Consider the following 15,163-nt stretch of genomic DNA (forward strand, 5'->3'; position numbering starts at 1 on the left):
ACTGCTGAGGAGGTGTAAGACCACCACCGAATCGAAGGTCACTGTGGGTACCCACCCCTCTAGCCCATCTGACAAGCCAATGAAGCCAGCCCTCACTAGCATCACGTCGGTGTCCGCCCTGAACCCCTCTCGACTATCTCATGGTCGGTAGGGCATCGTGCTTTCCTGAATATGAGGTTGATGAATTGACAGGAGGCACAGTGAAGGCTTTCTTTCTATGGCACCAGCTTTGAGGCCAACAAGCTGAGCCTCATTAGGAGGAGTAGGAACAATGATGCGGTTTATGCATGCAAGTGCAGTATACATTGCAACGTGTCCGTGGGTTTGTGGTTTTGGTGTACGCGAGTCATATCATGCAAATGTCGAATATTCAAACTCCTACGTGTCATGCTGAACATGGGGGAGTGCCATTCACTGCATCGCCTTCTTGTCATGACTCTTCGCTTTCTTCTATAGGCCCCTCAGGTATATACCCAGACTCAAAACGCACTTGATGAGTCGTTAAGAGCCAACCCTTTCTCCTTCACCACTATTTTCCTCGTCGAGCGAGTATGTCAATTTGGGAGATTTATCGACAAACAGGATTCCGGAGGAAGTCTCTTTGACAAAAATGGGACCGACGAAGATTGAATCTGGAGAAAGAATGGCATCGATACAGCAAGCTGTGCAGTGCGAGGTGGACGTTTGCCTAGGCATTCGTATTCGAGACACAGGGCGCGCGTCTTCACTTTTTCAGCGGACAGATCTGGCTTCTGGGTTTTCTTGTCCTCTAAGCTTGTATGTTGCTATAGTATGTGAATAGAGGCTATATAGGTTTCTCAGAACGACTGTGGAATCACGTTCACGGGTTGGGCATCATTAGTAGCACGACATGATTGGTCCTACACTACTCCTTGCCCCACTTTGGAGAAGCATAGAAGCATAACCCTGCCCTGTCCCTTAAGAATTCTTCATGCACGCGCTAGGATCTGAGTATGAAAGCTTCCGCGATCATATATTTAGGCAGATGGACCTTGTTAATGAAAGGGACCAAAATGGAAACATCACCAAAGCGGCGCCCACATTCGACTACATTGAAAACAAGGCAATTGAAGAAGAGCATAGAAAGGGACAGCTGCGCAAACACCAACAGAAGTGCAGGCACTCCCTGCTCTCGCTATAATCCGAGGACCGGGTGACAAGAAAGTCATCCCGTCATCCGACGGAACGACATGTCGAATCGAGATCGATAACGTTCCATATTGCTCATTCTGCCGGAAACCTTATCACGTTGACTCTGAATGCTTCAGCAAGAACCCAAGACTAAAGGATCAAAAGAAACACGGAAAGAGCCACAAGTCAAATCCAGGCAACTCACATCCTGGCAGACGCAAGCCGTTGAAGAGGCGGCCCTCCACGGATGACGAAGATGACGATATCGGTGGTCCAAGAGATCCAAAGAAGCCCACCTTCATGGCGACAAAAGCCTCCGGAGAAGATGTCAATAAAGCATTCGGAAAGGACGTCGAAGGCAACTTCGCCCTGCGGTGCTAGAACAGCGCTATACCCGATGTAGCGGACGCAGCGATCCCTTCCAAGTATAGAATGGCCAAGTCTCGGACTATATAATGCCTGATGTGTTTCTCCTCCGTGTATCTTCCTCCTAGAACTCCCATGCCACGCGACGAACAAGGACAAAATGCCACTCCACTTCATTGAAAAACATAACCCCGGATACCTGCTTGGGGGAAAACTCGATTGAATGTTTATCTCCTTTCCGAATGGGAAAAACCTCACCCAGACTCCTCAGTCTCCAATGAGTCCCCCGCCGACCGTCGCAAAAGGCTTTTACGCCAATTTCTCGCATTGTGATGCGAAGGAAGACAGGTGAATACCCTCTATACCTCGTAAAAGACCACAACATTGAACTAACCGAATATCAACTTATTAGCCTTATCGACCAGGCAATTCACCACCCTCTCCTATTCAAGCTCATATAGATGATATTCTTCGGCCTGCAAGGCCTGAAGCACTGCATGTCTACGGTCATAACACCACTGCTGACAATGGCTGCTGGCTTCGTCTCTGCTACACGAATGAAGAGGGTCATAATGCTCTATGGTCTGCCAATGAACTCGCAGAATGGGTTACTTATGATGGGGTTGTCCTTGACGATGAAAGTATCTTCGGTGGCCTGGATTTGGCAGCTGCCCTGGAAATATTTCCTGAGCGTGTCGCAAATGAGCGGATCGATTTTGAGATCAGAGAGGAGAGCCTTAGGGACGCGATAGAGGATGCCGAAGAAGGCGACTGGGATGAAAATCCTCTTAGCCATACGCTCTGTATCAGGGAGAGTGTGTTGTTACCCATATGTATGTGGAGGATGATGTTGCGGTGAATGGCGGGGGTTTGTTGCATATGTTTTTGGACGACTGTGGGAATGTGGTCAGGCAATGGCGGGTGCAGGATGATGGATCGGAGAGTAATTATTATGGCGCTTGGTTTGAGCGTGTTTGGAAAGGGGACTTTGAAGGTGAGCGTGGAGAAGTCGGTCCTGCTTATCAGGAGGGTGGAAGCCGAGGTCCCCCATATACTCTTTGAAGACGTGAGACTGTGAGCTAGTACATGTAGATATAAAGCCAGTCATTCTCGTCTGGTGAAGGAGGCTCCCTGAAAAATACTCCGCGTGCTAGAGAAAAGAAAATTGTATAAAATGAATTGGAAGAAACATAAGAGACATAATAAGGAAAGGTCTATTGTACTCAAGCCAGTATATTACTTTTCCGTTGGTTTACGTATTACAGGCCATTGACTGGACCTACATCTTTTATGGACTCAACTATCAACTCGGAGCTATTTTACTTGCAGCTTCACCTCGGTGGTACCTATATCAAGCACTCGGCTCAAACTTCTGCTGGATACTTCCTTGGGCGATCGTTGTGACTGTTCTCTCTTTACCGAATTCACTGGCCTGGACATACTATGCAATCATTTTTGGAGGCGCACTCGTGTTTGATTTTCTTGATGTTGGAGTGACGCTACTCATTTGGATTTACAGGCTTTCTAGAGGGAAAGTAAGAGCTGGCTCGCCCGTTGGCTACCCTTGACCTACGACTGATCGATGCCTTCTCATCAAGTGTACGTGAGTTAACTTCACTCTAAGATATAGTTTTCAAGGTCGTTTAGGCTTCTCCACTTGCTGTCTCCAGTTGGGCTATTTTTCATAGCAGTACAGTCGATTTCGAAAACAAATAAGGCCGTGGACACTCAGGCTTTGTTTCTCGGCTCGTATGAGAGACAGCGCTACCTCTGCCAATTCCTTTCTCCAGTTCCGAATTCCATTGTCAGCCAACCCCATCAATAAATACAGAAGCCTGTGCAGCCACTTGAAATCCTCCGAGGAACCTTTAACAAATCTGTTCTTCGCTAATGCGAGAAGGCGCCAAGGCAATACAGCCCTTCCCTGATGTCTTAGGATTTACTTATACCTTTATGCCCGAAGAATCAGGTGTCAATATTCACGTGTTTGGTGTCATCGCAGGGTGGAAAGATGAGACCAATCTCTAGTGAAAGAAAATTCTAACCTCGGACTTTTCATTCTCGAGGGAGAAATTCTGTGAGGACCCTGCATATAGTTATTGGTAGATACCGTCTCAAGGAGAACCAGCGATATAAGAAACTAAAGTTGACTCTAGATACATTAGATCAATACTGTGCTCCAATCTCAAAAGCCTTAGAAAGGCAAAATCATTGAGCCCGCAATCGCTTTGATCGACGCAGTAGGGGCGCTTTGGGAGCTTTCATGCCGCCCGACTTCTTGTTCCCTCGTTTCTCAGGCAAATGCTCTTTTGCTTGTAGATTTCTCTGGGATGAACGCTTCCGATTTTGAGTTGTCCACTCTGGTTCAGGAGCAGATGTGACACCTGTCAGCTTTGCAGTACCCCTCGTCGATCGCCTAATCGGAACTTCGAATTTAGTATCTCGGCCTAACTCTTTGAGTGCTTGCCGACTTGATTCATAAGTCATCGATAAAGACTTATGGAGTTCATAACCATACGGAGTGCGCTCAAAACGTCGAAGAATGGGCGTGTTGAGAACTTCGGGTCTCCACCGGAAGGGAAGAGACGAACTGTGTTTGGGAACTCGTAGCCGCCAGATAAGCTCCGGCGTGAGCTCCGTATTGACAAAAGCTCCATCACGGAAAGCGAACGAGATTATCTGAGCGATCGGGCAATATGCCAGTTGCTAGTCACCGTGCATGAAAAACTTGGTTCTGAAAGTAAAAACAAGCGCCAAATCAATTAAATATGAATTTGAGGTACAGTTGCATCTTTACCCATCGGCGCCTTCCGGTCAACCCTTGAGATTGCGGAACTCTATGATGGCGCAGAGAACGTCACCTTTGCTTTAAGGATCTTTCAAGTAGAAAATTTCAATATCACGATAGCAAACTGAATCCGGAAGGTCTTTTGACGAAATATGCTTCGGAAGATCACGACGTAGATGAGCCCAAGACTCCAGTGACTAATCAGTTGACGGAAAAACTCCAAGATCTGAAAGCTCAACGAAAGAAGCTTGTTTCCCAGAGACGGCCCATGAGTCAGAATATCAAATCTAAAGAAATTGAGATTGACGAGTTTCAAACGGCGACTCGCAATATGAAGCTAGATGTTCATCGAAAATGCATTCAAGCTCGCAACAAATACTCCAGGGACGAGATCAAGCGCGACTTCGCGCGCGGATTTCAAGACCTCGACGAGGAATCCAGCGAGGAACCGGACGAGACCACAGCTAAAGGGACCAAACACAGAATGACCCAAGATTACCAGAAGCTGGCAAGAGATCTCCCTGTCTTCTGTGTATCGGCACGAGCGTATCAAAAATTGCGCGGTCGGATGCGCAAGGAAGCCACTGTAGAGGGATTCACATACTACGAAGAGACAGGCATCTTGCAGTTACAGCGCCATTGCATAACGTTGACGGAGGAAGCAAGAAAAAAGGGTGCAAGACGCTTCTTGACCCATCTTCAGCGATTGCTTCGTTCAATGACTGTATGGACATTATCAGCTAGTCCAACAACTGTCTTCGTGTCGGCGAACAAGAGAAGTGAGATAGAGGCTGACTTCCAAAAGACACGCCAAGCTTTTCTTTCTGTATGCGGCCCCTTCCTTTCTACATGGGTAGTTTTCTGATTTCCGAAGTCAGCAAAAGAAGCGTGGAGAATGTTTTTGATAAAGGTCCAAAAGGCTTTCTACCAGGACGTAGTGAACAAGTTGAGTAAGTTCCTGGAGAATTTGTGCGCAACAAAAGGCTAACCAATCTAGACCAAGCTTCAGTCACAGTATGCGAGGATTTTTCTAGCACGGTCTCCGAATGGCATGCCTCTCGAAACAATGGAGGGGTCCATTGGCAAACCTATCGTGCTACTTGCAGTCGTGATGGGATGTATCGCAAGATCGATTAGAATGGGGATTTGTGAGTACTTCAAAAATTGCTGTCCTCTTTTCACTTAGATATTGACCACTATCGACAGGGCATATCATTTATGGAAAACAATCCATCATAATTGGGGAGAAACCTTTGCATATTTCATTAAGTGGGGGTTCAAAGATTTGGGCCGAGTACTTCAAAAGGCCCTGACAGATTTTCACTGGGCTGCTATTCGTTCTGCTAAGCATGAGCTCACAGATGAGCATATGGACATGCTGAGTGCGGCACTTCATAGCCACAGCCAAACTTTGGAGGTTGACCTCAAAGCTATAGAGGACAATACCAAAGCGGCACAGAGGGAGATAAGCTGCGTTTTCCCCGCTACAATTCGAGAGAAATTGGCGTCGACATATGAAGCGTGCGCAAAGGAAAGAGCTAGGTTATCAACGAGAATGAATGCGACTGATTCCAATGAACTAACCGAAAAACTCCACAGGAAAAGGCACTTACCGTCGAATGAAAGATACCGTGACCCAGACGGTAGCAGAAAACGCAGACCACATCGTTCACGAATGTACCGAGCGAGTCCGGAAAAGCCTAGACGAGTTAGAGAGGGATACAGAGGACAACCTCCAAGAAATCATGACCGTGATAATGAATTCCATGAAAAACGACTACTACATAGCGCTTATTGAACCTCAGATCCGTCAGTTCACAACCAAACAGATCAAGGTCCGAGGTTATTTGGGTGGAATTGTCAAGGAAATGATATCAGACTTGCAGTTGGGCCAGCTTCTCAACCAGGAATAGAGCGACAGACATTGTCTCCATGGCAAGTTGTGCTGGAGGCTATCGAGGGGGACGGAGCAAAATGGAAGATTGCCGTTTAAGGAAAGACCAGACTGGGACCCCCAGGCATGAGCAGTGGGAGGGACATGAGCAGGGAGCAGCAGATGCAGATGAATAATGGGTTGCTAGGGACTTTGGAGCGTTATCCAGTCAGGACCAATTGGAGTTGGAAGGATAGTCGTTTGTGGGTATGGAGGAGATGGACTAATGGCCACCGGTGTCTTTGGACTTGGGAGCGATAGGGGAAAAAAGGAAAAACCAAAAAAAAAAAAAAAAAAACCGAAAAAAATAGTGCTGGCAGCTAAGCCTCTGGACTGGGTGAATGAAATTGATTGATTGATAAATTGACAGGACGGAGGAGAGACATGAAACCAGTTAGGAGGACAGACAGCCAAAGTACGTAAGGAGCCAGAAGCGCCCATCCGGAGGGAAAGCTCGATGGGATTCGACGGCTGCACGCTAAGGGCGTTCGTCACCCATCACCAGCCTCCAAGATTTTCACAAGTGGAGGAGCAGATCGGTCGTCCAGGACAAACAAGTCTCGGAGGAGAAAAGGTCATATAATCCACGAGGGAATCACCGGCATGCACCGGGGCTACTAGTATTTCTCTTCTTCAACGTTTCGTTTTCCGCGTTGTCTTCTTGTCTTGTCTTACTCATTCCGATTGCTCGGCGATAGAAGGATTGATCTTATTATCTTGGAGAGGTGATACTATTGACACGTTACTGAATTGCTGCATTGCGTTCTCTCGTCCATTTTGATCGAAGTGCGACGCATTATGACGGAGTAGGATTGAGCCGTTGAACCAGACGCCCGCCGTGACCGACCGAGAGAGAAAGAGAGAGAGCGAGAGAAGCGGCGGAAAGAAACCGGAGAGAGAGAGAAAGAAAGATTCCACCGCCTTCGCCGCCCTTCGATCGGACCCGCCAATCAGCGGCATCAAATCCTCAGGAAATTCAAAGAAAAGATTGGAAAAAAAGGGAAAAAAAAAAGAGGAAATGGTTCTTCCGCAACTTTTCTCTCGCAACAAGTCAAAGAAGAGATCTTCCAAGCCTTTGTCTGCTTCTGAACCGCCACCTCGGGATTCTTCTGTCGACCCGTATACTTCCTCCTCTTCCACTTCCACTTCTTCCTCGTCTCTTCCTCCCCATCCTCATCCTCATCCTCACTCTCAACGTCCTCCGCCTCCTCCCTACACTAATTCTAACCTCCCTCCCACCCCTCCGACCAATCACCCTCTTCCGCGCAAACCCTCGTCTCGTCCCTCTCACAGTCGGACTTCATCGACGCCGTCTAAATCTTCTTCTTCCCCCTCAACTTCTCGCCATTCCACGTCGGCCACTGCGAGATTCAGTTTCTCCGCCTCTCGTTCCTCTCGCTCCGCCGGTCGCCGGTCCTCGCACGACCCCAACTCTCACCCGCTAAATCTTCCGCCCGACGAGCTCCGTCGACTCACAGCCATGGCCGCTGCTGCTGATCGAAGCTCGATGGACATCGATAGCAATGATCCTCGTTTGCAATCTCCCTCTGCTGCTGCCAATGGAGTCAACGGCACGCAGAACGAGCGTAGCCCTACCCCGCCGCCTCACACGTCCAACGGCACTACGGCTGAGGCCGACTCTTTCAAACTGGCCGGAAATAAATTTTTCAAAGATGGAAACTTTGCCAGAGCGATCGAGGAATTCAACAAGGGTGTGTGCTTTCTGTCTTGACATCTGTCGCTGAATCAAATTTTTCTAACTGTGATCGCCAGCCGTGGAAATTAACCCTAACTCCTCCGTCTACCTGTCCAACCGTGCGGCAGCCCACATATCCGCTCATCAATACCTGAATGCCCTGGAAGATGCTGAGCGAGCGCTCGAGCTCGACCCCTCCAATTCCAAGATCATGTACCGTCTCGCGCGGATCCTGACCAGTCTGGGTCGCCCGTCTGAGGCTCTCGAGGTCCTTGATCGGATTGACCCCCCTGCGTCTGCGACCGATCGTGCCCTCGCTGAGAAGATGCAGCGCTTTCTTATTCAGGCGGAGGAGACTCTGTCGCAAGATCGGGGAGTGTCCATGGTCGTTTTCTGTCTGGACCAGGCTAAGCAGCTCTTGGGCCAGGGTGTCAAGGAGCCCCGCAAGTGGACTTTGCTGGCCGCTGAGGCCCAGCTGAAGATGGGCAACGATAACTCGCTCGGAAAGGCCCAGGACATTGCCATCGGTATGCTCCGAGAGAACAGCCAGGACCCCGATGCGCTGATGATCCGTGCTCGTGCCTTCTACGGAATGGGAGAGACCGAGCAGGCGTTGAAGCTGTTGAAGATGTGTCTTGGTCTGGACCCGGATATGAAACAGGCCATCAAGCTCCTTCGCACGGTGCAGAAGCTGGTCCGTACCAAGGAGGAAGGAAATGCTGCTTTCAAGGCCAAGGACTACCGCAAGGCCATTGACCTCTGGACTCAGGCCGTGGCGGTTGACCCCAGCAACAAGGATATGAACGCGAAGATCCTGCAGAACCGTGCTCAGGCCCATATTAACCTGAAGGAATACGACAACGCAGTCAACGACTGCAACGAGGCCCTGCGCTTGGACCCGTCGTACATCAAAGCGCAGAAGATGCGTGCCAAGGCCCACGGTGGAGCCGGCAACTGGGAAGAAGCCGTGCGCGACTACAAGGCCGTGGCCGAAACCAACCCCACCGAGAAGGGCATCCAGGAAGACATTCGCAAGGCCGAGTTCGAGCTCAAGAAGGCCGCCCGGAAGGACTACTACAAGATCCTTGAAGTCAGCAAGGACGCCACGGACCACGAGATCAAGAAGGCGTACCGCAAGTTGGCCATCAAGTACCACCCGGACAAGAACCGCGATGGAGAGGCCGGCGACGAGAAGTTCAAGGAAATCGGAGAGGCCTACGAAACTCTGATTGACCCTCAGTAAGTTAATTCCCTTAACCTATGTTCACCTTTTGTCAGCGCTCTAACCAGGCAATAGGAAGCGTGCTTCTTACGACAACGGTGACGACTTGGTCGACCCCTCCGACATGTTCTCCGGTGGCGGCTTCGGCGGCATGGGAGGCATGAGCGGTATGGGTGGAATGGGAGGCATGGGTGGCATGGGCGGCATGGGCGGTACCCATATCAACATCGATCCCAACATCCTGTTCAACATGATGAACGGCGGTGGTGGTGGCGGCGGTGGATTCGCCCAAGCCGGTGGCAGCCCATTCGGTGGTGGACAGTCTCGTGGCGGCGGCTTCCCCGGAGGATTCCCGTTCTAGACGATTTGACCAACGCCACAGAACGACCAAGAAAAAGTCTTCTTCTCGAGAGCGATGATTTTATTCAACACGACAGTACAGAACCAGACGAACTGCAGTGCAATGGTCAACGGTTTGATTTGACTTTGGGCTGCATCCCGCACATTCTGTGGACACCTTTCCTACCTTTTTTTTTCTCGATTGCATCTGCTATGGCTGCCTATACATGGTCTTTTCGATTATTCCCCGGAGTGCGTTGCATGATTTGAGACTGAAACCGACACGATAGACTTGATGTCTTTTTTCTCTTTCTGATTGTTTCTTTTTTTTTTTTGGCTTTTCCCATTTTTCCATTTCCATTTTTCTTTTTCATTTCAACCCTTCACATAGATGGGACGTGTTTTATTGTGATATTTGCAACAACCACCTGCCACGATCAGGATGGGTATGATGAGCAAGGGAGAGAGATCCCAGCCATTCTGGCGTTATATACTCTTGGGTCATGTTATTGCTAATTTATGCCGGCTATGTCGGGATTCCCATGGATTTTATGTTCCTTGGGTATCTGATGAATGAATACGTTGATGATATGTTATTTCACTGTCCGTAACACAAAGTTCCTCATGAACAATCTTACAATAATCATCCTAAGTAGTAGAACTAGCCAGGCCCCAGCCCCAGGCACACAGGCACCCAGGCACCGCAGCGATGCCCTACCCAATCAGGAAAGTTCAATTACGTCAGCGAACCCAACTCCTCAGCCAATCAGCATCCCCTGCAACGGATTGCACTAGTCCATAACCAGAAAAACCAAAACAAACAAAATGGACTGCAGAGAACAAAGACGCTCCACTCCATAAGGCACTTTTGTTACCTACTTTTCCTTAAAACCTCCACGGAGTAACACTTGATTAACGGTAGGAATCATTATTCAAGAGCAGTGAATACCAAATACCTAAGAGCATTGGAATAAGCTTCGTTACAGCCTCCATTTCTCCCGATCCCGGGTCCCCTAGTTAGGTTAGGTAGTTGGAGGCTTCCCGTGAGATTCGCGGAGGTATGTTGCGTCTGTCTAATTTGGACTCCGTGCTCCGTGCATGCTTGATTAAATTGGATTACGGATGTAATGGAAATGGAGGGTCTCTTCAATTCGAAATAATTGAGTCAAACAATCTATCCAAGTCACCTTCCATCTAAATAAGACCACCTCAAGGACCCCGTAGAGCAAATAGCAACCCCCCGCAAACAAAATCAAAACAAACAACAACCTATCGAGACCGCAAGACCGCATGGAAATGCCAGCGCATCAACTCCAGTAATCGCCTATTCTAGCTCTATAGATAGCTAGATACCAATGCTATCGCCGGATCTAATCCCGCTCCAGTTACACAGCCTACTTGTCTGCCTGTAGTGCTTTTTAAACCCGGCCGTCGACCGGGATTATTGGGCCAACCGTTGCGGCCTGCTGCAGGTTTTAACTCTGGTGCGATCATCACGCCGTCGCTTGCCGCCTAGCTTTTTTTTTTTCTGTTTCTCTTTTTTTTTCCTTTCTCTCCCGTCCCTCTTCTGCATCCCACTTCTTGCTCCCTCGCATCTGTATCTTCCTTGACTCTGGGTGGATCGAACTCGGATTGCTATTCCTGTTTCCTGGTGGGGTATCCATTATCGGGTTCAGTTCTTCGGCAAAAAGGTATGTCCTCCGTAATACTGTACTCCCAGAGCCGTGATGGTCTCAGACACTGACTCTTCTGGCTTCCTGACAGAAACAAGCGCTGAGTGGCACGACCGCAGCGTCAAATCAAATGTTGTTATGAACATGTTCTTTCCGTCGCTTTTTACGTCTCAGTTCCATTTGCAACAGCTATAGCAAGTGAGGGACTGCAATAGGGAGCCCAGACGGTTTCCTTGTGCAACGACCGACTCAACGTATCCGAGATACCCCCCCGCGTCCATCTAACGACTTCCTTTTTCCTTTTTTCTCCCGTCTCTTTCTTATTCTCTGGTCAATAATTCCACAACATCATGGATGGCCCTCCGCCCCCGCCTCCGCCTCACGGTGAAAAACCAAACACCACCCAAGGCGAATATCGGAAGTCGTCAGATCTCCCGACGGGGAACTACGATATTTTTATTATCCCGCCCCACTCGTCGGGCTCCGGATTCCTATACCTTCCTTCGCTACAATGCCATCGAAATAGCTTCATCGCTGGATCGGTATGCACACTGTTTGTGGTTCTGTTATGGGTGACGCTGGCGCCGCTTGTCAAGACGTGGTACGTCGCCACGATCGCGAGTGGGAGCGGTACAGGAATGGCCGTTCTGGCCATCGGAGTCGGCATTGCCGGATGGGCTTTTGGTGTATCTCAATCGGACTCTGGCGCCGGTGGCTCTCAACAAGGTGGTCGTCCAGGACCCGGAGGCTTCGGGTCTGGTGGATTTGGATCTGGGGGCGCTGGCGCCGGCGCCGGTGCAGGCTCTCATCAATCCTCAGGGGCCGGTGGAAATTACTCGAGAGGTGGTAACTTTAATAATCAGTCTGGAGGACAGCAGGGCAACTTTGGTGGGAACTATGGTGGCCCTCCTCCTGGGAACCAGTACGCCGGTAATCAGTATGGCGCTGGTGCTCCTCCGCCTCAACCCCAGTCGCCGCCTCCCCCCAAGGCCGATCCCCCACCTAGCGATAGTGGTTCGACCTCGAACAAGAAGGAGAGCAAGCCTCAGAGTGGAGAGGATTGGGAGAAAGCCCGAGAGGAAACAAGAAGAAAGGAAGAGCTTCGCCGCAAGATGGAAGAGTTCAAACGAAAACGGGAAGCTGAAGCGCGCGAAAAGCAACAGAAGCGGGAGCGGGAAGCCATGGAGCGAGAGCTTCGTGAGCGTCGAGAGCAGCTCGAGAAAGAGATGGCTGCCGCTAAGGAAAAGGCTGAAAGGGAGGCCCGCGAGAAGGCTGAGAGGGAAGCGGCAGAAGCTCGCGCAAAGGCTGAAAAGGAGGCCGCAGAGCGTAAAGCGAAAGCCGAAAGGGAAGCTGCAGAGGCCAAAGAAAAAGCCGACAGAGAAGCCGCGGAAGCAAAAGCAAAGGCTGAACGCGAAGCCAAGGAGGCAAAGGAGAGAAGGGAGAGAGTCGCTGCGGTACTCAAGGCAAAGGCTGAGCGTGAAGCTGCGGAAGCAAAGGCAAAAGCAGAGAAGGAAGCAGCTGAGAAGGAGGCCGCCGAGAAAGCTGCCGCCAAAAAGGAAGCCGATGCCAAGTTTGCCGCTCTCAAAGAGGCCGCGGCGAAGAAATACGCCGAGAAGAAGGCCAAAGACGCTCAGGAAGCGGCAGCCAAGGAAGCTGCATCCGCAAAGGAAGCCGCATCCAAGGCCTCCAGCCAAAAATCAGCAACGGCAGGTGCGCCACCTCCACGCACTCCGTCGCCCAAGAAGCCGCCCTTTCCCAATGCACGGACTGCCACATCAACGACCGAAGACGATGCCTACTCCTTTCGGCCCTACGACCGACCTAGGCGGCCGTACGGTGCTGAGTCCAGATCATCCGTATATTCAGAGTCTTCGTATACTCCTTCTCAATCAACAGCCCGAACCACGCCGCCTCCGTCGATCCGAGGCGGGTACTCGACCAAAGACCCCGACAAAATTGTTATTCGCGGCGTGTTCGCCTTTAACAACGCCTTTCCTCGGACTCCAGTGGCGCAGTTAGTGTCCGGTCAAGGAATGGTGACGGACGGGTTGGTCCTTCGCATCACTACCGAAGGGCTGTTCATCGACGACGATGTGCGAGGAGTGCCTCAGCGGGAGTGGGATGTCAAGGCCTGGACCATGAAATTGGCCGAGGTGTGGTGTCCCCAGTACGGCGGACAAAAGAACCCGCAGGCTCCCAAGCCCAGCAATCTATTCTTCCGTCGAGGCACCGGAGAGCCCACTTCAGAAGAGTCGGATGCCTATTTGAACAGTTTGTTGAAGGTTTGCAAGAATACCTGCCGACTTGCTACCCCGGGAGGCTCCAGTCGGAACGGCAGCGCCGTTGGCAGCGAGACGCAGAGCTTGCACGTCTTGCGGGCTAGCATCCGCGACCAGGAAGGCAAAAGATATGTCTTCGTTCTGCAAGAGACGGAAGGATGGAAGGTCGGCATTGGCCTGCAGCGGCTACGGAAAGGCACGCAAGTGCGCGCCCTCGGGGTGACGAACATGGCGGCTAACGAGAGCCGTACGATTCTCGGAGGCCTTAGTTACGCATGACTATATGGTTGTTGGAGATACTTGAGCGTTGCATAGACTCATACTCATTGGCGAGGAGTTGGTTTCGAGTTTTCCAAATCTTGCATGGGTGTTTGTTATGCTTAGACATTCATTTGCACAGAGATTCCCCACTTGTTTTTTCTTGATTGATCATACAGCCTATATGATGTTGACGTTTGATGATGATTGTTTGTTTTGACATTTTTTTTGTGGCATATAGTGTACATAATTTTTGCACATACTGCTTTGTACACAGGATATTTGATCATACCCTATGGGTAAGACTATAATGATGCGTTGCACATATCAGACAACGACAGATTTGCGGATTTAATAGCTTTCATGTTGAATAGTTTTGGGACTGCCTATTCTTGAGAAGACAGGGCACTCTCGTTGTTCATGACCCTACAATTTTATGAATTTCTATCTTCTCTTCAGCAACCTCGTATGTCTCTCTACGCTTTCTGACCAAGTTCTCATAGGATGTCGAAGGCCACAATACCAACCAGTTCAGCACAGCGAGAATCCAAAGCCAAGAGTGTCCTGACTCGCTCACGTTCCCAGCGATATCCGTGCCCATCCGAGCTCTGTTCTCGACTTCTCGTCCTTCTGATCTCTGCCTAGCCCCGTAGATCCAAGTCGTCTTTCCCACCATTCAGAGCGCATAAATCTGAGTGTGTTTCTGGGAGTCCGATTGCCTAGACAGCTGGTTGCCAGGTAGAGGGTTGGTCGGCGTGAGGGTGGAGTTTTGTGATATTTCCACAGTGCTCGGGTCCACCGTTCAGGAGACTCGAGAACCGGGATCGGAGGGGAGAAAACACTCAGGAATGAGGGCTGCGGAAAGGCTATTTGATATTAATTGAGTTTGATTGGGATATTGCTGTAGAGCGGTCTTGTTTTGCCTTGCCCTGGGACCGTCTCTCACCCACGAAGTATGAGTATACAAAGTATTATATCTAGGGGAGGAACCACGGGTTTATTCTCGACGAGAAGCTCCTGCATTTACATCTGTATGCTGTAGGATCACTCGTAGTTGCCTTCTTGATGCGTCCACCGATCTACAATTTCATCTCGAGGGCCGGGTGGATCTCGGCATATCGCTTAACTATCTCGGTAGTCTCGTGTCGATCACAGCAACTATTGAAGATGATCGGGTTGAAGGCCATTGTGCATCGTCAGGACCAAGATTGAGCAGGTTAGGATCCACGGATCATAGATGGCTATCAAATCACAAATGGAATCGTAATTGTGTGCAGAAGAGTGGATATAAATAACCCCCCTGGGGACATGTTGGGTTCCTTGCTTTCTATCTCTCATATCGATATCTTCTAAACTCTATCCTCCTTGATTGGAACCATATTTCCTCTCTCTTAATCTTTACCACCTATACTACAAGTATGTCTTTCTCAATTCATGAACCAACCTCAAACTAATCA

General features: G+C 49.9%; 3 protein-coding genes across 3 annotated transcripts; all 3 read left to right on the top strand.

Annotated features, from left to right (window-relative positions):
- Positions 1-1,006: 1,006 nt before the first annotated feature.
- KD926_007050 (uncharacterized protein) lies at positions 1,007-1,533 on the top strand (the record flags this gene model as incomplete). The annotated part of the gene is made up of 2 exons (XM_053100864.1): positions 1,007-1,134; positions 1,290-1,533. The coding sequence occupies 2 exons, from the start codon at positions 1,007-1,009 to the stop codon at positions 1,531-1,533; spliced, it is 372 nt and encodes a 123-aa protein (XP_052960730.1).
- A 5,724-nt stretch (positions 1,534-7,257) lies between these two features.
- KD926_007052 (DnaJ and TPR domain protein) lies at positions 7,258-9,518 on the top strand (the record flags this gene model as incomplete). The annotated part of the gene is made up of 3 exons (XM_053100885.1): positions 7,258-7,951; positions 8,013-9,174; positions 9,233-9,518. The coding sequence occupies 3 exons, from the start codon at positions 7,258-7,260 to the stop codon at positions 9,516-9,518; spliced, it is 2,142 nt and encodes a 713-aa protein (XP_052960731.1).
- A 2,001-nt stretch (positions 9,519-11,519) lies between these two features.
- On the top strand, positions 11,520-13,727 carry KD926_007053 (uncharacterized protein; the record flags this gene model as incomplete). Its single annotated transcript, XM_053100896.1, has 1 exon — positions 11,520-13,727. The coding sequence occupies one exon, from the start codon at positions 11,520-11,522 to the stop codon at positions 13,725-13,727; it is 2,208 nt and encodes a 735-aa protein (XP_052960732.1).
- Between the last annotated feature and the right edge of the window lie 1,436 nt (positions 13,728-15,163).

This window comes from Aspergillus affinis (genome assembly GCF_023601865.1).
Source record: "Aspergillus affinis strain CMG 70 chromosome Unknown NODE_3_length_628324_cov_86_750800, whole genome shotgun sequence".
Lineage (NCBI taxonomy): Eukaryota > Fungi > Ascomycota > Eurotiomycetes > Eurotiales > Aspergillaceae > Aspergillus > Aspergillus affinis.